Genomic DNA, 22,666 nt, shown 5'->3' on the forward strand with positions numbered 1-22,666 from the left:
TTAAATATCTAACATCTTAACACACTAATTTTTATTTTGGTCTATATTTCAAGGTGAGGCTTTTAGTTCCTTTATTTTATCCAAATTGCTCCTCAGTTGGCCTAGTAAAGCAATTCTTACGTAGAAAAGCATTTGGACGATCTAAACGTTTGGGGCCAGTATTCTTGACAGTGGCAACGGGCATGCTACCGACTTTGAGTTTTTATGCAGTCTGTCTTCTCTTTGCATGGTTCCAGTATTCATGAGTTTTGGTTACTATAGTTTAGTGAAACAATACCAGTCCCAGCATGGTCAGATCTTTGGTTACCACACAATAACGGTAAGTAACTGCATAAACAAGCTTCCCTGTTAGCTCTGCAGCCCACCAATCATGATGGGCTAACAGATGAGCACCTTAGTCACTGACTAGTCAGGTCACTTTTCTCAAATTGTCACGATAAGTCACTGCCATCTGTCACTTGGTTCACACACGGACAACAAAGTGTGTAGTGGTGGTGTTTATTGTCTCTAGGGATAAACTCAGGTGACATTTTACAAAAATTAATAACCCAAAGAGGAAACTGGCCAACAAAGATCAAAATGGAGCAAAGAAGGAAAAGTGCTGTCATCAGAAGTGACCTGGAGCTGAGCAATGGCGGGGTTACAAGGGACAGCTGCCTGGGGGACCCCGACACTGCCACCTCCAGAGGCTCGAGACTCGCAGAGGAACCTGGCAAGGGCAACTTATTGAAGTAAATGAGGAGAGTGGTTGTGATAACGCAGGAAAAACCTCACATCAGAGAAGCTCTCAGATATCAGTATATACTAGTGTTAAAATAACTGTGTATTAATTAAATTGAGAGATCCCACTTCCAAGTTGGTCATCTAGGACCTAGAATGCAGATATTAGTATCAGAAAATGTCCCTTCTACAGAATATGTAGATACTTAACAAATGAAGGAAGTTATTGCCATAAAATACATTCTCTTGAGGAGGACGTCCTAACAATAAGGGAAAAAGATGCTGGGATGACAAGCAGCCACAAGGATACGTGGGGGAGGGAAGAACGAGGTACTGTTTCAAAAAACTCCTCAGAACCTCTTCTGTACCCCTGGTTCCGAGGAGATCTTCAGGTTTTCTTTGTTTATCAGGTCCCTGGAAATAAAAGCACTTGTCTGGCTTAATAAACCAATCAGTCCCCAAGCACCTGGAGTTAAGTAACTAGGATTTTTCTATCACTCGCAGTAAGCATGGGGCTTCATTGCTGACAACACACTAGACGGAGCACCCAGGACACCTGTGGCTACCTGTACTAGGTTCAAGGGCACCTTAAAGAATAAAACTGAGCACATGGAAGGAATCGCTGTATTATAACCACAGCAGCTGGCAATACGGAAGAACTCCGGAAGAGAAAGTACCAAACCAAGTAGGCATGAGTCAACCATCTACACTCTTTCACAAAAACTGAAACAGCAGCGGAAAGAAAGGATTCACTACGTACGTGATCATATCTTCAGGCTCCTTATTAGACATCTGCACGCTCGTCATACACATTGGCCTCCCAACCTCTTTGTCCAAATGTCTGAGAATGCTATCTAATGCTTTTCTCACTTGAGGATAGTAAATTGACATTCCTGGGGGGGAAAAGTTTCAGTTATAAAATGCCAGAAATTAAAGAAGGAATAGTTACAGTTACTTTCTGTAAAATAACAGCCTCTTAATCAGAGCAAGCTGACAGCTGCTGGGAGAGCTGGGGGGAGGGGGCGGGATGAAGGGGTTGAGCCAAAAAGAAAATGAGAGAAAAACTCATGGGCACAGACAAGAGTGTGGTGGCTGCCCGGGGAGAGGAGAGAGGGGGAGAGAGAGGGACAGGGGCAGCAAACGGCGATGGAAGGAGCCTGACTTGGGTGGTGAGCCGCAACACTGCACAGATGATGTGCTGTGGAACTGCGCACCTGACCCCTGTATAATTTTGTTAAATTCAATTAAAAAAAAAAAAGACTAGCTTTTCATTGTTGCAAAAGAAGGTGTTTTGACTGTGATACACTCCTCCCCACGGTGGGCTTTAGTACATTGGGGAAGGTGTAGAAGTTACACACAGAACTAAGACCTGATGGAACAAAGTGCGGTCGATGGTCCAGTGTAAGAAAATGACTTTTAGCCCAAAGACTGAGACCCAACAGCCTATAGGTACCAAAGTGCGCTCGCTGTTTCCTCCCTCCGCGCCGCAGGCACCCGAGGGCAGCGCGCGTCCCGTCCGGGGCCGGGACCAGAGCCAGCGCACGGCCGGGCGCGCTCACCTGGGACTCTGGCTCACCTATGACTTTCGCTTCCTCGTCCGTGAGCGTCTTATTGAGGAAGGTCTTCTTCACGCGCAGGGTGTTCCCCGAGGGCAGGAGGAGCCCCGTGGTGGGCATGGGCGGCTCCCCGTCCTTCTGCTGCAGGCTGTCAGCTATGACGAGGAAGACGCGGAGGCCGATGTTCATCCTCTGCGGGGAAAGGTGCCGGGGCAGTGAGCCGGGCCCAGGGACGGGCTTCCGTGCTGAAAACACCTCGTCAAATAACGGAGGGTGGCGGGCACCGGCATGCCCGCTCCAGTTTCAGGCGGTCCAGTCACTGGCGTTGGCTTCAAGGCCAGCCTCCCAAACAGCGCCCCCTCTCTATCGAGCGCATTTCAGTGGCTCCCCCTCTCTATCGAGCCCATTTCAGCGGCTCCCCCTCTCTATCGAGCGCACTTCAGCGGCTCCCCCTCTCTATCAAGCCCATTTCAGCGGCTCCCCCTCTCTATCAAGCCCATTTCAGCGGCTCCCCCTCTCTATCGAGCCCATTTCAGCGGCTCCCCTTCTCTATCGAGCGCATTTCAGCGGCTCCCCCTCTCTATCGAGCCCATTTCAGCGGCTCCCCCTCTCTATCGAGCCCATTTCAGCGGCTCCCCCTCTCTATCGAGCCCATTTCAGCGGCCCCCCCTCTCTATCGAGCGCATTTCAGCGGCTCCCCCTCTCTATCGAGCCCATTTCAGCGGCTCCCCCTCTCTATCGAGCCCATTTCAGCGGCCCCCCCTCTCTATCGAGCGCATTTCAGCGGCTCCCCCTCTCTATCGAGCCCATTTCAGCGGCTCCCCCTCTCTATCGAGCCCATTTCAGCGGCCCCCCCTCTCTATCGAGCGCATTTCAGCGGCTCCCCCTCTCTATCGAGCGCATTTCAGCGGCTCCCCCTCTCTATCGAGCCCATTTCAGCGGCCCCCCCTCTCTATCGAGCGCATTTCAGCGGCTCCCCCTCTCTATCGAGCCCATTTCAGCGGCTCCCCCTCTCTATCGAGCCCATTTCAGCGGCTCCCCCTCTATCGAGCCCATTTCAGCGGCCCCCCCTCTCTATCGAGCGCATTTCAGCGGCTCCCCCTCTCTATCGAGCCCATTTCAGCGGCTCCCCCTCTCTATCGAGCCCATTTCAGCGGCCCCCCCTCTCTATCGAGCGCATTTCAGCGGCTCCCCCTCTCTATCGAGCCCATTTCAGCGGCCCCCCCTCTCTATCGAGCGCATTTCAGCGGCTCCCCCTCTCTATCGAGCCCATTTCAGCGGCCCCCCCTCTCTATCGAGCCCATTTCAGCGGCTCCCCCTCTCTATCGAGCCCATTTCAGCGGCTCCCCCTCTCTATCGAGCCCATTTCAGCGGCTCCCCCTCTCTATTGAGCGCATTTCAGCAGCTCCCCCTCTCTATCGAGCCCATTTCAGCGGCTCCCCCTCTCTATCGAGCGCATTTCAGCAGCTCCCCCTCTCTATCGAGCCCATTTCAGCGGCTCCCCCTCTCTATCGAGCCCATTTCAGCGGCTCCCCCTCTCTATTGAGCGCATTTCAGCGGCTCCCCCTCTCTATCGAGCCCATTTCAGCGGCTCCCCCTCTCTATCGAGCGCATTTCAGCGGCTCCCCCTCTCTATCGAGCGCATTTCAGCGGCTCCCCCTCTCTATCGAGCGCATTTCAGCGGCGCCCCCTCTCTATCGAGCGCATTTCAGCGGCTCCCCTCCGCGCCCCCTCCTGCCCCCTGCGCTCGCCGGCAGGTGTCTGCCTCGCAGGGAGCAGAGGCCGGCCGCTTCCTTCACACTCCGGCCACAGCCCCGGGCCTATGCCGCCGCCTCTGCTCTGCTCCTTGAGTGCGGGTGGGGTGGGTGCTGGTCTTTCTAGCCCTTAGAATCCTACCGGAGCTTATATTTTTGGGAAATTATACTATTGCTTCTCCTTTTTCTCGCATCCTCAACATTTCCCTCTCACCTGAAGACACCCCACCTCTGTCAGCTATACCCAGTTATCCTAATAACCCCTCCTTCCCACAGTACTTCCCCAAGGCAAGTCCCACTCACTAGTGACCACACTGCCCAGAACAGCGGGCACTTTTCCTCGATCCTACATGACTTCCGCAGCATGGCACTTTTCTTCAGACACTTCCCCCTTTGGCACATCCATGCCACTGCTGGCTGTGTGGTCTCTGCCTGCCTTTCAGCTTGGCCTCCTTTACCTGATGTTAAACGCTAGACTGCTTCAAGACGAGCGCCTAGGGTGCCTTCGCCTATCATTACCTATCTCTCCCAAAGCAACTGTGTGTATTTACAGGACCTCAGTTACCATTCAGACCAGATCACCCACTAATTCTAAGCCTGACTTCTCCTCTGAACCTGAACCCTCAGACCCATCTGACATTCCTACCTGGATGTCAAAAAGATGTCTCAAATTTGACACGTTCAAACCAAACGCACTTTCCCCCAAAACTCAATCCCTCCCCATCATTTCTTTTCTCATAAACGATATTCTCTCCATCTGCACCACACTATCTCAGCCCAGGCTGCCATCATCTCGGACCTACACCAGTGGGCTCTACAGCAGGTGTGTGCATCCCAGTGGGTATTCCAGACAGCTGGCTGGAATCCGGGGAGAAAATAAACAGCTATTAATAGATCTTTTGTTATGTAAATAAGATAACTCATCTTAATATGTGACAGTACTGGTGCCCTCCCTCAGTCTAAACATTAGATGGGCGTGTCACAGAGTCATATGAGACACCTGGAAGGAAGTGGGAGCGTCCACATGTACCAGGGTTCACAGACTTGCCCCCACTCATTCTTTCAGAATGTTGCAATTTGCATGTATCTGATTAAATGAATTGATGGATACTTTCATGTGGCTTTAACTAAACTAGCTCTCACAGCCCTTTAAAAGATTCCTGAAGAGAAACGTAGATTGAAGATCCTAAAAGAGTAAGCCTAAGTGAGTAACAATAAAACAGCAGAACTGACACTTTTTCTACTCTTAGTGTGAGGGCTTCAGCGAGGAAAACTTATTTTAGAAATAAAATTGTTCAATGGGGAAATACTTTTGAAAGTGGATGTTTAATGTCCTGGGTTATGTGATTTTCGTTGCTGAAAACCACATAAGATATATAAAAACACTCATGTATGCTCACTTGAAAAACCTAGAAGTAAATATTACCCTATCTTAAAAATGCTATAAACTTATATAACTTCAGTAACTTTGTATCCTGTTAACTACATGAATATATATCTCAGGATTTGATCATGAGGAAAACCAGCACAGTAATTTAAAGATAGAAGAAGAGCCCTAGCCAGTTTGGCTCAGTGATCAGAGGGTCGGCCTGTGGACTGAAGGGTATCAGGTTCGATTCCGGTCCAAAGGCACATACCTGGGTTATAGGCATGACAGTACCTGACACATTTTAGGTCCTCAATAAATGTTGAATGAATGATATTTATTAAAGAAGCATGTTGTTTATATAATTTATACTTACATTATTTCTACATGAAACTTGAGCTCACATCACAACTTCTAGAAGCCAGCTGGAGCTGGCTAACCTGAAAAACTTCCTCTCTTGAGCATTTCCCAACATGCTTAAAACTACTTTTAAACCACACAGTTAGCTATCAGAAAGGTTACATAACTTGTCCCAGACCACACTTGTAGTAAGAAGCAGAACTTCTAACTGGGGGTTTGAGCCTAAGAGCTCTGATTCCTGGAATAGTGCTCAAAAAAAAATAGTTGAGGAAAATGTATTACAACATAATTTTTTACCTCTGGATTAATGGTGAAAGTTTTAGCAGATTTTCCAACACTGAGAAGATCAAATATTATTTCTTTCATTGCAAAATCCAAACGTTCCTAGAAAAACAACAACAATAAATCCTTCTAACCTGCTACAACTATGTCAGGTTTCATGTTAAGAATTATACATATAATGGCAATGATACAGGTCTGTGCCCATAAGAAATTCATAAATCTAGTTGCACACAGAAAAATACATATTATAGTTAAAAACATGATTATAACACCTAAAACCAATATAATATTGAATGTCAACTGTAATTAAAAATATTTTTAATTGAAAAGTTATTATAGATATTTAACTATCAAATGATTTAATATCCAAACCAATGGAAAAAGTTTTAAGTCTTCATCCACCAAAATCATATCCAAAATCTAAGTGAAGGAATTCTCAGAATGATACTGAAACAGTCCCATGACAACAGCTATGCAGCTGGCCTGGACAGAGTGAGGTCGTATTGGGACAGGAAAAAAGGACTCCAGGAAGGAAACTGCCAAGAAAAAAGTTAACTAGTATGATCAACTGATGTTTGAGAGGAGCTTTACAGTTCTGGTGGAGTGGTGATGTGAAGCGATTAATCCAAGGAAATGGGTACAACCGTGGGGGTGTGGGAGAGGGAGGAAAGAGATACAACCTAGCCCGGCCGGGCGTGGCTCAGTGGTTGAGCGTCGACCTGGGATCCAGGCGATCGGGGTTCGATTCCCGGTCAGGGCACATGCCCTGGTTGTGGGCTTGATCAATGATTCTCTCATCATTGATGATTCTGTCTCTCTCTCTCCCTCTCCTTTCCTCTCTCTGAAATCAATAATGATATATTAAAAAAAAAAAAAAAAAGATAAAACCTAATGGCAAAGGTTTTCTGAATAGTAGATCTAAAGTATAATTTGCTTTCATTCATCTTACTGACAGATTTTATACTTATTTGTCATTAGTTCTGTGCTCTAGAAAATAGAAATGTATTCACTTTATTTAAATATTCCTTATTTATTCACTGTCAAAATAACTACATTATGGACCATCTGAATTATCAGACTTTTAAAAATGTATTTTTACTGATTTCAGAGAGAGAGGGAGAGAGAGAAACATCAATGAGCGAGAAACACTGATTGGCTGCCTCCTGCACACAGCCTATTGGGGATTGAGCCTGCAACCTGGGCATGTGCCCTGAACAGGTGACCCCTTGGTTCATGGGTGGACACTCACAAATGAACCACGCCGGCCAGGCCTAAATTGTCAGATTTTTAGTTCAAAGAGAACGCAATGAACGTTCTTGAATCAAACATTTTCCTAAGTTGAGGAGATAAGCTTACCTATCCTTCTGCAGGGCGGCTGTTCCAAAGGGAATGTGATTAAAACCCTAGATTTGATCATTCAGCACCCATTCAACCCTTCTAACACTTTCCTTTACTGCAGAGGCTAGAAAGCTAAAATGGTATTTCCCAGGATGCCTGGTAACAACAGGCTTTACAACGTGATTTAGACCCTGCCAAGTGATATACTCATGTGTCTTTGGGGAATGGGGAATGCGAGAAGGAGGGTTAGAAACCTCCTTTACTGGTGGGGATCATGGTAGCAGCAGATTCTAAGCATCTGTGGTGACATCCTGACTTGGCAACTTTTTGACGATGGTGGAGGTAGCAAGCTTCTTGACAACAATTCTATAGTTTCCTCTTAATCATTCAGCCTATTAGTGTTTCTGTGAACTATTTATATTCCTTAAAAATTCCTTTGGGTTCAACTAGCTACAATGGCTTCTAGTATCTATACCTAAGAACCTAGGTTAATACAAATTATGAAAACAATAAAAAAAAAAAATCTTTCGAGATACTCAGGAGGTAATTAGTAAATGCACTAACGATAGGATTATGAGACATCTTCCTGACCCCTTCCTAAACTAAAAGTGCTTCCTCTACCCATGGGTCTCCTTTCCTTCTCCACGTGTGTAGGATCAATGATTAAACTTATTTTGTCACACACACACACAAAAAAAATCATTAGCACCTTTTATTTTTTACTTTTGAAAGCATACATTTATTACTTCCACTATTCAAAAGTAATAAATGTCTGGCCATCATGCTTTTAGATGTGTAACAAATTTTCAGACTCCAAGTTACTGCAACAGATTACTCTTATGTGGACACATGTATTATGAGGTGAAGCACTCACCTGAGCAATGAACTGAATAATCTTCACAAATATATTGAGAGGTGTATCGCGAGGAACCACACTACGTGAACCTTTTGGGAAAAGTGCTGACACTATGCTCATAAGACGACTATAGGGGGGAAAAAATTAGTCATAATGAGATAATAATATTAACAGAACATTAGCAAACTATTCTTCCTATTCATAATATGTCAGAACTCATATTCATCCACAAGGTATTGTAATGTTAACTCAAATTCCATTAGTGTGACATTTTTTACCAATATTTTATTTTAAATGCACTTGGAAACAAAGGCACTCACCTTTGAGTTACAGTGTTGCTTTCACATTTTATTCTAATTACATAAACCCACAACAATCTGTACAAAGATTCCAGTGCAACTCGAGACATTTTAGGATCTTTATTCTGTTTAGAAGAGAGAATTAAAATAAGTTTATTTGTTAAAGTACTTGCACAATCACTTAAGAACAGATACATTCTCTGTCAACAATTAAAAGCCCTCACCCTCTCTTTATTATTCAATCCAAAACCCGTTTAAATATGTAAGTATATATTTGTATATGGTAAGTACAGATAGCTCAAAAGTAACCATAAATAAGGAAATCCTGAGCCATTCCTTATACTCTTAAAACAAAATAATAAAATATTAGAAGTATACTAATACTTCTAAGAACTTCAAAATTAAACACACACATCAAGTTACTTGATAATAAATGGTTCACACAACAATACTGACATAATGGCGGAAGGATTGCTAATCTTATTAGGCAATAATTCATTGCAACCCATATACAGTTAAAATCTAGAATACCAAATGTTGTTACAGACTTTTGCATTTAGGCAATAATGTAAAATATTATTTAGTGATTAGTCTAACAAGAGGAAATATTGACTAGTGGGTTAAGAGCATGGACTCTGAAATTAGGAATGACTGGCCAAACCCCATCCATGGATACTGTTATATCACTTGGTGTGACAATCTCATGTCTAAAATGGTAATATGGTACCTTCCCACAGATTTAGGAAATTATGTGAAAAGCACTTGAGACACTGCCTGGTATATGATAAATGCTCAATAACTGTCAAGTGTTATACCTTCAATTTTTTATTCAGAATCAGAACATTATTTAAATTATTTAGAATCAGAAAAGTATTCCATTTCAATCACAATTTGATCGACAAACCTTTTCTTCATACTAGCTATTATATATAAAACATAAAGTTCTCAAATAACCAGTCATGTAATGAGATTTCATTGTGAATATTAAAAATGTAGCTAATCAACTTTATTAGGAGAAACTCTTTATGTTGGTTGTAGGATGCACTGATTGCTATAAATTAGCATTTACTTCATTTGGTTTGGGGGATTTCTTATTATTAAACAATTATTTTACATATAGCAATAGACAAAGGGGAGTTTTTAAATACCAAGTAATTTAGCCATTTTATTTTATGTTTTGAAACATAGAATAACGGATATCTAACTCCTTATGACTAAAAGCAATGCAAAAACGGTAACAACTGACAGTATTTTTACCAAAGACAACCACTAGAATATATACTTTTGGACATTTATTTATATGAGTATTTGATATAATTAATAATGGAATATCACTCTGCTGGTCAGTCTTAACATCAATCTCTCTCTCCATTACAAATCCATAATGGTCCCAAATTCCAAATACACTCCCCAAGTAGTTTTCTGTTCATTTGTTACATGTAACTAAAATAACAGACACTGTATATATGCTACTAATATAACAACCACGCTTTGGGTAGTACTTTTTTTTCTACTGTATAACTTTCTTTTCTATTGCTCAAATTCAAGATCTCAAATATCAAAAGATGAATTCAATTAGTTTTATGTATACTCCAAATAATACTTTCACATTATTAAATTGTATTTTTAAAATATAAATTATACATTAAAAAGATTTGAGTCCAAGTCCACATAAAAATTATTCTCATTAAAATGCTTAATAAAGTATGTGGGTTCTCTTAAGTGCTGAAGTATCTAGCATGAAAAAAACCCCAACACCTTGATTTTCAAACCTTCCAAGATGAACTACGATGGTTACAAAGCAGAATTACTTTATAATGAACAGCAGCAAAACAAGATAAAAAGTCATAAAAATCAATTATTGTTTATTTGGTCACTGCAATGCTGCTATCATGCCCGAATAATAAAAATATCTTAAGTTAATCTGAGCCTTAAACAGAGATATCTAATTGCATTGTTACAATTTTGGTCTAATGCAAACAGTCAGATTACATGAATAAAATTCCAATAATGTTAATATGTAATCAAATTTTGATATGTCAGTCAAATATGCTCTTTGGCAGCATTTATTTTACTGTTTCTTCCCTTTTTTCCTACTGTGAACCCCCCCCAAAATAATATGTTTAAAACAAAAACCATTAGGATAAAAATTTAAAAAGTGTTGTATTAAAATCACATTCAAAATCTAAGCTACTGTCTGAACTTGTTTGGAATTTTAAAAAAAGTTTTATTTATAACAACTAATGTAAATTAGACAGACTATTTTAAAATTGAGGATTCTGGTTAACAATCAACATTATCAAATATCTTAAATTCGTTTTCTTGGGGCCTCATTAATCTGAAACCTGTGGAAAGCCCCTGCCGCACACTCTTCTGCTACACAATCCGGGAAGCAGGTGGGAACAAGTACATTAAACATGCAATGCAATAATGGGTAAAGAAAAAACAAAAGCCACACTTACAGGAGATCAAGCAACGTTTTACATTGACACAACTCACCTGGAGGGTTTCTATTTGCTTTCTGATACTGTTGTTAGATGGCATCTAAATAAAGCAACGTGAGACAGCAAACATAAACATGAGATGCAGCACATGCATGTTAGATGAAAATAAGCACCAAACAAGACAGCTCCTCACCAAGGTCTCTATTTAGGAGAAATCTGAAATTTCCAATACAGTGGCTAAACACTCGGGAAAAAGTGCTATAATTTGGGCATCCTGGGATACATCTACAATACTCATACTGAGAGAAAATACTTAAATTTTTAACTATCTAATTTTTCCTCTCCAAAGCACTGCATTTGAGTTCAAACAAGTTTAAATTTTTAAAGAAAATAAGCATCAAACAATCTTCAAAATATTTTTGTATGATAGGCACTCTTATTATTCCTCTTTTAATTGTTCTTCAGAAACTTTAAAATCACTTTTCACATAATGACCTAAGTTGATATAAAGAAAAGGGAACGGGGAACTACCAAATTCTCTTTGGAACAAAAATAACAGATTTATCATTTTCAGTGAAAATAAACTGATGCTCTCTCATGCTATTTCTGGGCGTACAGGACTAAAGCCCATTTTTTATGGTCCCTGAGTTAAAAAACTGGTGTAATAATTTTTAGAAATTGCACAATTATCTTAAAGTACCTTAAAAATATATTATATTTATTTTTATGACTCTAGAGGATGCCTTTTTAAAATCCTATAATTATAGCCAAAATATTTTCTTAAAATAGTCATTACAGTGTCATTCCTAATAGTACATTAAAAGGTGGCATGGTAGACCAGAAAGAGCAAGTTATGGAAAGAGCAAGTTATGGCACTGGGTGGATCTAGATGCAAATCTTATCTCTATCACTTTTTGGCTCCCTAAACATGGGTCACTTATTTGTTTTCTTTCAGCCTGTCACAATAAAAATTAAGTGAGATACTGTATTCAGAGAATCCAGCATACAATAAGTATTAGTAAAAATCAGTTTAAAGAAGTAGTAGGTCTAATAAATGGAAAACTGTTATCCTTTTTTTTTTGTTAAATTAAGAGATTACTTGAATCTCAAAACAAAATCAATTTAGGTAAGGTCTTTACCTTGAGTCAGTATTTCCTAGATATAAAAAACTATTACACCTGTCACAACAGGTACTTTAGTGTCGTTTCCCCTGAATGCTCAATTCCTTACCTCGACTATGCAGCCTAGTCACAGAATCTAAACCTAATAAACAGGAAACAATTCATAAAATTTCTGCTGAATAGAGCCTTAATGTAAGCTAAGGGTTAATGGCCAAGACAACTATACTCCAAATATTCATGCTAAGTGACTCTTATCTCCTTTAGCCTGGCAGACTGACACAGCCATTCATGAAAATGGACAACATGCCAGAAATAATTATCAGGAGGTAAGGGCTCAAAGAAAACAGCATTTTAAATGAAAGCCTTAAGACAAAAATAAAAAGTTAAGGTACTGCGAAAGAATTGCAAATATGTTAGGTGGAAACGTAGATATATAAAAAAATTCCAACAAGCAACAGAAACATGAATTGTCATAAAATAAAGCAACCTTCCAAGAACACGTAAATGTGCATCTTAAAATATTTTATCGAAAGTATGAAGCATCACATTACCCAGCAAATTAGCAATCCCCTTTAAGTACCTCTATGTGTACAAACCATCAAAATAAGGATAGAAAACAGTATATAATGTAATTAAGTAAATAAAAATTTATTTTCTGGTTGCATGTCATAGAGTTTAATCAGCTTGATTTGGCCGTGGGAATTTCCATAAATAAAGCAAAGTATATCAATTCTTATCCAAACATGAATAACATAAAATCAGGAAACAGATATTTAGAATAACGTCCATTGGCTTACTCCTTGAGTGTGAAAAGAGGCAGCCCTATTTCTCACAAGACTACAATGAGCTGTGGGGCTGGGACAAGTCATTTAATCTGTTTGTGCTTTGTCACTGCCTTTAAAGTATTAGGTTTTCAGTCTCAACCTGAACGTAGAGGAGTAGCAGACAATGAAATGTTATGTTTGCCTATTTATATAACTTGTAAAACAAATAGCTGAATATATTAATCTATGTATCAAAACAGCATTCAAATCAAGCATTCACATGACATGCAGATAAGGAACACTCCCCGTTCTGTGTCCGTATTAACAGTGCTCCTATCAACAGAAGAAAAGGAGATCCTGTTAGGTCCTGCTAGCAGAACACCCTGGGAGGGTAATGATCCTTCCATCTCACAGTTTTGTTTTCAATACTAAGACAGACACAGATGTGCCAGTGTTGATTCAAGTCAGAATACTTTCAGGAGCTTTTACATCCATGGGGATCCAGTACCACACTTTAATTTGGCTGGGCATACTTACAATAAATGTGCTTTTAGTAATATTTCATTATCAAGGCTTTTTTCATATTTTTTCAGACTTGAACAAACATTACTGAATTTTCTCAAAACAAAATAAGTATCTGGAGTGTATTATAAGATTAATTAATACTCTCCAATTCTAAAGGACTTTATTAACAAATATTGCTAGATCTAAGATAATGTAAAACATCAATCATTAAAAATGCACAAGTTTGCCCGGCCAGGCGTGGCTCAGCAGTTGAGCAACGACCAGGATCCAGGAGATCGCATTTCGATTCCCAGTCAGGGCACATGCCCGGGTTGCGGGCTTGAACCCCAGTCGGGGCTGTGCAGGAAGCAGCCGATCAATGACTCTCTCTCATCATTGACGTTTCTATCTCTATCTCTCTCTCCCTCTCTTTGAAATCAATAAAGATATATTTTTTAAAAAAATGCACAAGTTTGCATTTATTAAGACAAACCAAATTTTCAATCCAAAGTTTCTCCACATCTATATGTGACTGATTCCCTATAGAAGGAAGTATGCATAAGAAATGGAATATGGCAAACTATTAATTATTCAAATATACCAATAGTAACGAAAATTTTATTATGTACTACTCAATGTACATGCTAAGTGAATACACTACAATCAGTATTTACAGGTCAGAAATGAGATTACATCTTACCTTTAAATGCGACAAACAGTTCTGTAGGAAAATATGCCAGTTACTTAAAAAAAACTGTTTTTGACTGACACACAAAAGGCAGGTAATTAGTGGATACAGAGCCTAAAGGAGACAGATAAAAGGGAGAATTAACACTTCTCACAACAAAGCCCCAGACTTGTAAATTACACTTCACTTACTCTCATAAACAAGTAAACTAGAAGATTCTTTTAAGCAGTTTTTTCCCATTTATAGTTAAGAAATGTGATCTCAGAGTAATCTAACGAAGAATGAAAACAGGCACATTTTCTGTAGGAACAGGTCTCTTGTCTACATGTCCTCCCTGAGTCAGGACAGGCTACTGTTTTCCTCAGAGCCATAATCCCTCAGTCGGACAGTGGTTATGACATGGGCCCAGGGATCAGAGGACAGGCTGGCATCAAGGTCTCAGCTTTCCATATGCCAGGCGTCTGATGTCAGGGGGTACACTACTAGCTCTAAGCCCCACTTTCCTGAAACGTAAAGTGGAAAATAATCACACATATCCTGCAAGGTGGTGAGGCTTGAAGTAAGACAAAGGAGGCAAAGCACTCAGCTCGATGCCTGGAACTCCATGTTTATTACTCTATCTCTATCTCAAGTGGTCAAGCATTTGTCCAATTCTCCAAGCTTTCCCCAAGTTGCCTGAAAATTTACAGAGAAATCCCTCAAAGTTACATGAAAGAGGTGCTGGGGGGTGGGGGGAGGGGAACCTCTGAATAGACATTGGTTCCTAAATAATTTAATGCTTCAAGATTGCAATTTATTATAATGTAAAATAAAGGAATTTGTAGTTTAATACAAGAGTACATTCAACCTTTCCCATATTGTAACACATTCTGTAAAGCACCTGTCAAGCGAGGTGAAAACCTAGAATGAAGTCTGAACAACCTATCAAATACAGAGCTAGTAAAATTAAGAATAGAAAGTTTTTAAAAGAGGAGAAAAATATATAAAATTTTCCCTTATATTGCACTTTGGATACTGGACGATTTCAATTCTCTTAAATCTCCACTGGATTCATAAATCAATTACTAAACTGCTAATTAACTACGTAAATGTTTGAAATGGTTCTCAATACCAATGAATGCTTCTTTCTGGAGCTCAGGTCAAAAGTAGTCTGATAAAGCATCTCCACAAAATTTTTCAAACAGGGAACATTCACTTCATTTTTAACAGCCTAGGTAAAAAGATAATGCAGAAAGTAAGAAAATGGTCACAAACATTTGCTCAAAGTACAAGAACTTCCCGCAGGGTTTGAAACTGGCTCCTCCTTCACTGAGGGCCTCACTGAAGCAAGCACGACGCTGTGCCAACTGACCAAATGCTAAGTAAGAGAAACCTGGTCCCCGCCCCAGGACAGCGAGCGAGCGGGCAGTAAACAGGCGGTGTAACGGTGCTGCAGGGGGAAGCTGGAGCTCTCTGTGGTCTTGGAGAAGTCGGGAGGGGCCCCGGCGGGAAAACTTCACAGACACACCCGAGCCGAATCCAGCATTTCGCTATTGCGCCCCTGCGCCGGGATCCAGACACACTAGCTGGCTCCCTTGCTGTTCCCAGAACACGCCACGCGTGCTCTTGCTTCAGGACGTCTGCACTTGCTCCTTCTGCCTAAGAGGCTCTTCCCGCAGACAGAACACGTCTTACTCCCCCATTCCTTTAGCTTCTGCTCAACTGTCACCATCCCTTTTAAGGTGGTGATCTTCCTAATCACTCTGTTTAAATTTCAGCCCCCTTACCATCTCAGCAACTCTCTCCTGCTCCCCTGCTTTACGTTTCTCCATGGTACTTACCACCGCCTGCCCGCTACGTATTTTACATGTCAGTTTACAGTGTTTTCCTCAGCAGTAAATTCCATGGGAGCAGGGAGGCTTTCCTACCTAGATCACCGTATCCTCTATGCACAGAAGAGGCCCTCACACCCAGAAAGCACTCCATATATACAACAGATGAGTAAGTAGAGTCCAACCAGGTAAACGGGGGAGGGAGGTCATTAGAGAGGCAAGAATGTTCCAGGCAGAAGGGGCTCTATGTGCAGAGGCAGTTGTTATGGGTTAGACTGTGTCGCCCCAGCCCCCCAAATTCCCGTGTTGAAGGCCTAACCCCACATACCTCATGTAACCTTATTTCAAAATAGGTCATTGCAGATATAACTAGTTAAGTTAGGATGAGGTTATATTGGGGGTAGCAGCTAATCTAACATGACTGGTGTCCTTAAAAGGGGGGAAATTTGGACACAGACATGCACATAAGGGGAACACCATGTGAACATGAAAGCAGAGATTGGGCATCTAGAAGCCAAGGAATGGTACAGATTGTCAGTAAACCACCAGAAGCTAGGCGAGAGGCATGGGACAGAGCTTATATGAGACAATAAATTTTTATTATTTAAGCCACCTAGTGTGTAGTGCTTTGTTAGGGCTGCCCTAGCAAACTAATAACCACAGAAGCAAACATGGCATAAAAGGAGGGCTAGTCAACATAGGAATAATGGAGCGTTGTCAAGCGTCTTACTTCCTACATCCTGCTTCTTTTGATGAATTACCTTAAAAACTATAACCTATTCCAAGTTAAACAACTGGCAAAAAACAAATTTGCAGACAAGGGGGAAGCACAAATGACAAATGGCATGGATAAGCAGTAATGGAAATCATTTCTGAGAAAAGAAAGCAGAGTACTTGTACTAATGATACTAGCCTAGAGCCGACAGGATTTTATTAATTAGTCTGTTTTCTTTCTGATAAAATGAGCCTAATTCACAAGGCCAAAAATTGGGATGAGAAAGGGAGGCTATCTGACTCAAACTACTTACAAAGATATAAATCATGTTTGCACCCATTTAAAAAAATATTCAAAGATTAAACTATAAGCAAATACTCAAGACAGGTAAAAAACCATGCAAATTACTTTATCATTAATATTTTAAAGTCTTAACTTTTCTTAAAATTCCCTGTCTACCTTTTCTAAACATGCTCTAAAGATAGAGCCCGAACACCACAACCAACTCATATGAACACACAGATCACAGGTCAATTAATTCAATATTAAAAATGAAAATTAAAAACAGTTCAATTTGACTTTCAACATGAAAGTAATTTTTTTCATTTTAAATAGAATAAAACATGAATAAAAGAAATGTAACTAACTTCCATTTCTATCCAAGGCAGTGGAAAAGAGACTGGATTTACCCTACCACCCTCTGAAATAACCAAGACAATGACCACAGGACATGAAATGATATGCAAAACACTGTACATCGGTCAGCAAAAGACATAACACCTAAGGAACAAAAAATAAGGTGAGCACTTCAATAGCCCCAGCTTACTGCCTCGATCAGTTTCAGAAAAGAAATGGAAGTATACTGTTGTAAGATTCTTGTATTTACCCAAACGGTACAATATCGGCTTGAAGTAGAAAGTGATATGTTAAAGATAAATAACACTATGAAAAACAATTAGCTACAACTAATAAGCGAACAAAGGAGATAAGAGAACCATAGAAACATTCAATTAATCCAAAGAAAGCACAAGAAAAGGAAAAGGGAACAAGAAACAGATGGGAATGTAAAAAATATAATCAGAAGAGATTTAAAATAACTGCATCAACAATCATATTAAAGGTATGTAGTCTCCAACTAAAAGGAAGAGGTTGCAGACTGGATAAAAAAGCAAGACCCAACCATATCTTAAAGTAAAAAATTACTTTAAATATAAAAACAAAAGTAGGATACAAATAAAACAGTGGGAAAAGATACACTATCCTTACACAATCGAAAGAAAGATGGAGCGGCTATATTAACGCCAGACAAAGTGGATTTCACAGCCAAGAATATTCTCAAGGATAAAGTCGGGCTAGTTCAAAATGATAAAGGTGTCAGTTTAAGAGGATATCACAACTCTAAACATGTATGTACCTAATAATAGAGCTTAAACATATTCAAAGCAAAAACGGGCAGAACTGCAAAGAGAAACTGACAAAGCTACAGTTAGTCACAGCCAGAGATTTCAACACTCCTCTTGATAGCTGACAGAACAGGTAGACAGGGAGTCAGCAAGGTTATCACAGACGAATAATACTATCAGCCAACCTGGACCGAATTAGTACAGCACACTCCATCCAACGACAGCAGTACGCCCGGTCTTTCCAAGTGCACATGAAACATTCATCAAGATAAATGATATTCTGGCCCCAAAACAAACGTCAATGCATTTCATGGGATTCAAGCCATACAAAGTATGTTCTCTGACCACAAATTAAAAATGAATAACAAAGATCTCTGGAAATATCACCAAATGTTCAGAAACTAAATAATATGCTTCTAAATTACCCATGGATTTCATGAAGAGAATTGGAAAGTATTCTGACCTTTATGAAAATGAAAACAGAAGATATCAAAATTTGTGAGCTGCCACTTTAGAACTATGTAAGAGGGAAATATATAACATTAAATGCTTTTATTAGGAAACAGGAAAGGTCTGGATGACCTCAGCTTCCACCCTAAGAAACTAGGGGGAGAAAAAGAGCAAATTAAACCAAAGTAGAAGAAAGGCAATAATAAAAGTCCAAGCAGAAGTCAATGAAACAGAAACTGAAAAATAGAGAACATCAATAAAGTAAAAAACTAGTTCTTTGGGAAAGTCAATATAATTAATAAACTTCTAGCCAGACAGACTAGGAGAAAATGACGAAAAGTTACAACTTACCACTACAGATACGATAATATAAAGTACACAGTATACAGTATAAAGTATAAAGATGACCAACTTTATACCAATAAATCTGATAATTCCCCTAGAAATGAATAAACGTCTTAGAAAGATGTGAAAGCTCATTCAAGAAGAAATAGTCTGAGCAAAGCAGTCTTTGGAAGAAAATTATTTGGTAGTTAAAAAGGTTCCCATGAGGAGCACTCCAGACCAAGTAGACTTACTGATATAATCTACCCAACGCCAAAGAGAGACATACAGCCAATTCTGCACAAACTCTTCCTACACATATTACCTTGATACTAAAACAAACAAAAAACCAAACCATCAAAAAGCCACAGACCAAGAGCCCCCATGAACATACATAGGTGCAAAACTTCTCAATAAAAAAATCTTATCAAATAAATTCTAACAATATAAAAAAAAAAATCATCATGATTAAGAGTTTAAACCCCAGGAACATAATGTTGATTCAACAATTAATGTAATTCAATATATTATCAAACAAAAAAGAAAAACCATGATTATTTCAACAGACAAGGGTAGAGGGACATTTAACAAAATACAACATTTGTTCCTTCCTGAAAAAATTCTTCATAAACTAGAAATGGAAATAAATTTCCTCAGTATGATAAAAGGCGTCTATGAAAAACATTCAAGTCACATCATACCTATTGGTAAGATTTGCAACTGTAGCCCTAAGATGTGAAAAGAGGTAAAGAGGTCTGCTCTCGTAGTTTTTATCCTTGTACTGAAAAGTCCTACCCAGGGCAGTAAGGAGAAAATAAAATAAAATAAAACATACATATTGAAAACTGTTTTGCACAGACAATAGTGTGGTGAAGGCCTGGGGCGGGTATGCAGGGGGTGAGCTGGGGGGGATGCGAGAGTGTGTGTGTGTGGGGGGGGTTGAATGGGTCAATGGAGAAACAAAGAGGACATCTGCAATACTTTCAACAATAACAATAAATTTAAAAAAAGAAAAGAATTTTGAACACCTGGAAAATGAAACCTTAACACAATGGCATTTACAAAAGCATAAAAATGAATGCCTAGGATGAATTTAACAAACTATGTTCAAGACCTATACACTGAAAACTGCAAAACACTGTTGAGAGAAAACAAAGACCTGAGTAGAAGGAGAAAGATGCTCTGCTCCTGAGTGACAAGGACCAACGCGAGGATGTGTCCTACCATCTATGACGGTAAACAAATCCCAGTTCAAACCCCAGCAGGTTTCTTAATTGACCGATTCTAAATTTTAACTAAATTTATTGGGTGACACTGACTTGCAAAATCATATAGGTTTCAAGTTTACAACTCAATAAAATATGCTCTGCACACTGTGTTGTGCACCTATCGCCCCACCTTTGCCCACCTCCACGCAGGCCCACTCCCTTTCCCTCTGGCTACCACCACACGGCGGTGTGTCTGTGTATTATGTGCACATGATTTCTGGCTAATCCTTTCACCTTCTTTCATCCAGTCTCCCCCATACCCCTCCCCTCTGACCTGTCAGCCTACTCTATGTATTCATGCCTCTGTTTCTATTTTGTTCGTCAGTTTATTTTGTTCATTAGATTATATATACTATGAACCTAAAACAGCCAAAATAACTTTGAAAAAGCATAAAGTTGGGAGGTGTGCACTGCCTGCCTTCTAAACTTACTACAAGAATTAAGATATGTGTTACTGTTTTAAGAATAAACACAGAACAGAACATATACAGTCAGAAATAAACTCACGCACATAAAAAAAGTCCATTGATTTTTTAGACAAAGGAACTAAGGCACCTGAAAAGAACTGTATTGTCAACAGTCAAATTGGGTGGTGGTAAGAGGGGGGAATTACACAAAACAAAATTTCAATCCTCATGCCATATACAAAATTAACTCAAAATGGATCACTGACCTATAATTAAATCTTAAAACTAAAATATAGGAGAAAACTTTAGTGAGTTTGGGTTAGTCAAAGACTTCTTAGATATAATACCAAAAGCTTACTTTATAAAAGAGCACACTGATAAATCAGATTTCATCAAAATTAAAAACTACTCTTCTCCAAAGACAGAGTTAAAAGAATGAAAGGACAAATCATAAACTAAGAGAACATATTCACAAAGCATATATCTGATAAAATACTTGTATCCAGAATATATTTTAAAAGTATATGTCTCAAAACTCAATCAAAAAAGAAATAACCCAATACAAAAATGGGGAAAAAAGATTTCAACAGACATTTTCTCAATTGAAAGCAAATGAGGACATGAGTTGATACTCAAAAGCATTAGTTGTATGAAAATGCAAATTCAAAACCAGAATGAAATACCATGACACACCTATTATAACGGCGAAAATGAAAAGGACTGGCAGAGGAAGATGTTAGTGAGGATGTGGAGGAACTGCAGCTCTCCCATACTGCTCGTGGGAATGCAAAATGGTACAACCACTATGGAACACAGTCTGGCAATTTCTTTAAGAGCTAAACATATAACTACAATTTGGCCCAGCAATTCCACTCCTAGGATTTTACCAAAAGGAAATAAAAGTATGTGTACATACACAGACTTGTACATGATGTTCACAGAAGCTTTACTTACAACAACTAAAAACTAGAGACAACCAAAAGGTCCAAAACCAGGTAAACTTTTAACCAAACTACAGTATAGGCATACAGTGAAATACTGTTCAACAATAAAAAAGGAATAAACTACTGATATAGTCTACAAAATAGTTGGACTGCAAAATAATTATGCAGAGTGAAAGAAGTCAGAAAAGAAAGACTTCATACCGTAAGGTTCCATTAATATAAAATTCTAGGAAACCCCAAACCAATGTAGAGAAACTGAAAGATCAATGGTTGCTTGAGATCAAGGGGGTAGGAGATGGGGAGTGAGAGTGGGGATTAAAATGGAACACCAAAAAACGTTTAGAGTGATAGATATGTATGTTATCTTGAGTGTCAAATGATATACTTTAAATATGTGTAGTTTATTGTATGTCAATTTTACCTTCATAAATCTTTTAAAAATAAAATAATAATGTGTGTAAATATATATATATATATATATATATATATATGAATGAATTATACAATGTGCAGCACACTGAAAATGAGTAGCATTATCACATACTGCACAGAAAAACTGAGGGGGGGGGGGGATGAAGACCAGGAAACAAAAAAACCTCCTTATAGCATGCTATAAATTTCATTACTATAGTTTATTACTAGTAACTGCAAAATTAGTTTTGAATAACACTCTGCATTTACACCATGGAAAGTTTCTATAAATTTGTTTCCCTAGAAGTTACTGCAATCGTATTTTCTAAATAATTCAGAGTACCTATTTTGATAGGTATGATGAATGTCACAGCAACTACAGTCCTGTAAACTCCAGGATGTATGTCACAGCACCTTTAAATTCTTCAGAGGCTACTAAAAAGGCTGTCATCTTGTGAGGAGCGAAGGCCACGATGGCCCGGGTGCGCCCCGCTGCGCCCTGGGCCCCGCCAGCCCCGGGGTGTCCAGGGCTTCTCTGTCCACGCAGAGGCTGCCGGATGCTCCCCTGCTGCGTCTAGTAATCATCCCCCTGCGGCCACACTGCGCGCAAAGCTCCCACTGCACGCCTACTGGGTTACCAGAAAGGGAGAACAGCTCACGTAGCAACTTCTTTAGTAAAAAGGGGCTTATAAAAATAAAAAGGTACTTACAGCAGCTACAGGGATAAGAATCTCCACAAATAAACCGGCAAGTGCATGCTTTATGTCCTTATCTTTCACTTCTAAGAAATACTGAGCACATTCCTGGGGCGGGAAGACCAAGATGAAAACCTTTTCAATATCACAGTCATTTTGTAAACACTCGTAATTATACCAAAAAGC

The 22,666-nt window shown here is 39.7% G+C and overlaps 1 protein-coding gene across 10 annotated transcripts in view; it reads right to left on the reverse strand.

The window, feature by feature from the left end:
- Positions 1–22,666, reverse strand: part of FRYL (FRY like transcription coactivator) — a 232,288-nt gene that overhangs the window by 81,247 nt on the left and 128,375 nt on the right. For 7 of the 10 annotated variants that reach the window (XM_081118981.1, XM_081118980.1, XM_081118982.1 and 4 more), the window contains 9 exons: positions 22,496–22,588; positions 15,164–15,262; positions 14,065–14,166; positions 11,031–11,075; positions 8,553–8,656; positions 8,251–8,359; positions 6,054–6,140; positions 2,297–2,468; positions 1,481–1,613 (listed from right to left, as the gene is read on the reverse strand). In XM_081118981.1, the coding sequence (XP_080975107.1) occupies positions 1,481–1,613; positions 2,297–2,468; positions 6,054–6,140; positions 8,251–8,359; positions 8,553–8,656; positions 11,031–11,075; positions 14,065–14,166; positions 15,164–15,262; positions 22,496–22,588 (944 nt within the window). The remainder of the gene's footprint in view (positions 1–1,480; positions 1,614–2,296; positions 2,469–6,053; positions 6,141–8,250; positions 8,360–8,552; positions 8,657–11,030; positions 11,076–14,064; positions 14,167–15,163; positions 15,263–22,495; positions 22,589–22,666) is intronic. The other 3 variants (XM_081118984.1, XM_081118983.1, XM_081118977.1) reach the window with 1 other exon arrangement.

The sequence above is a fragment of the Miniopterus schreibersii genome (genome assembly GCF_964146895.1).
Source record: "Miniopterus schreibersii genome assembly, chromosome: 1".
NCBI classification, from domain to species: Eukaryota; Metazoa; Chordata; class Mammalia; order Chiroptera; family Miniopteridae; genus Miniopterus; species Miniopterus schreibersii.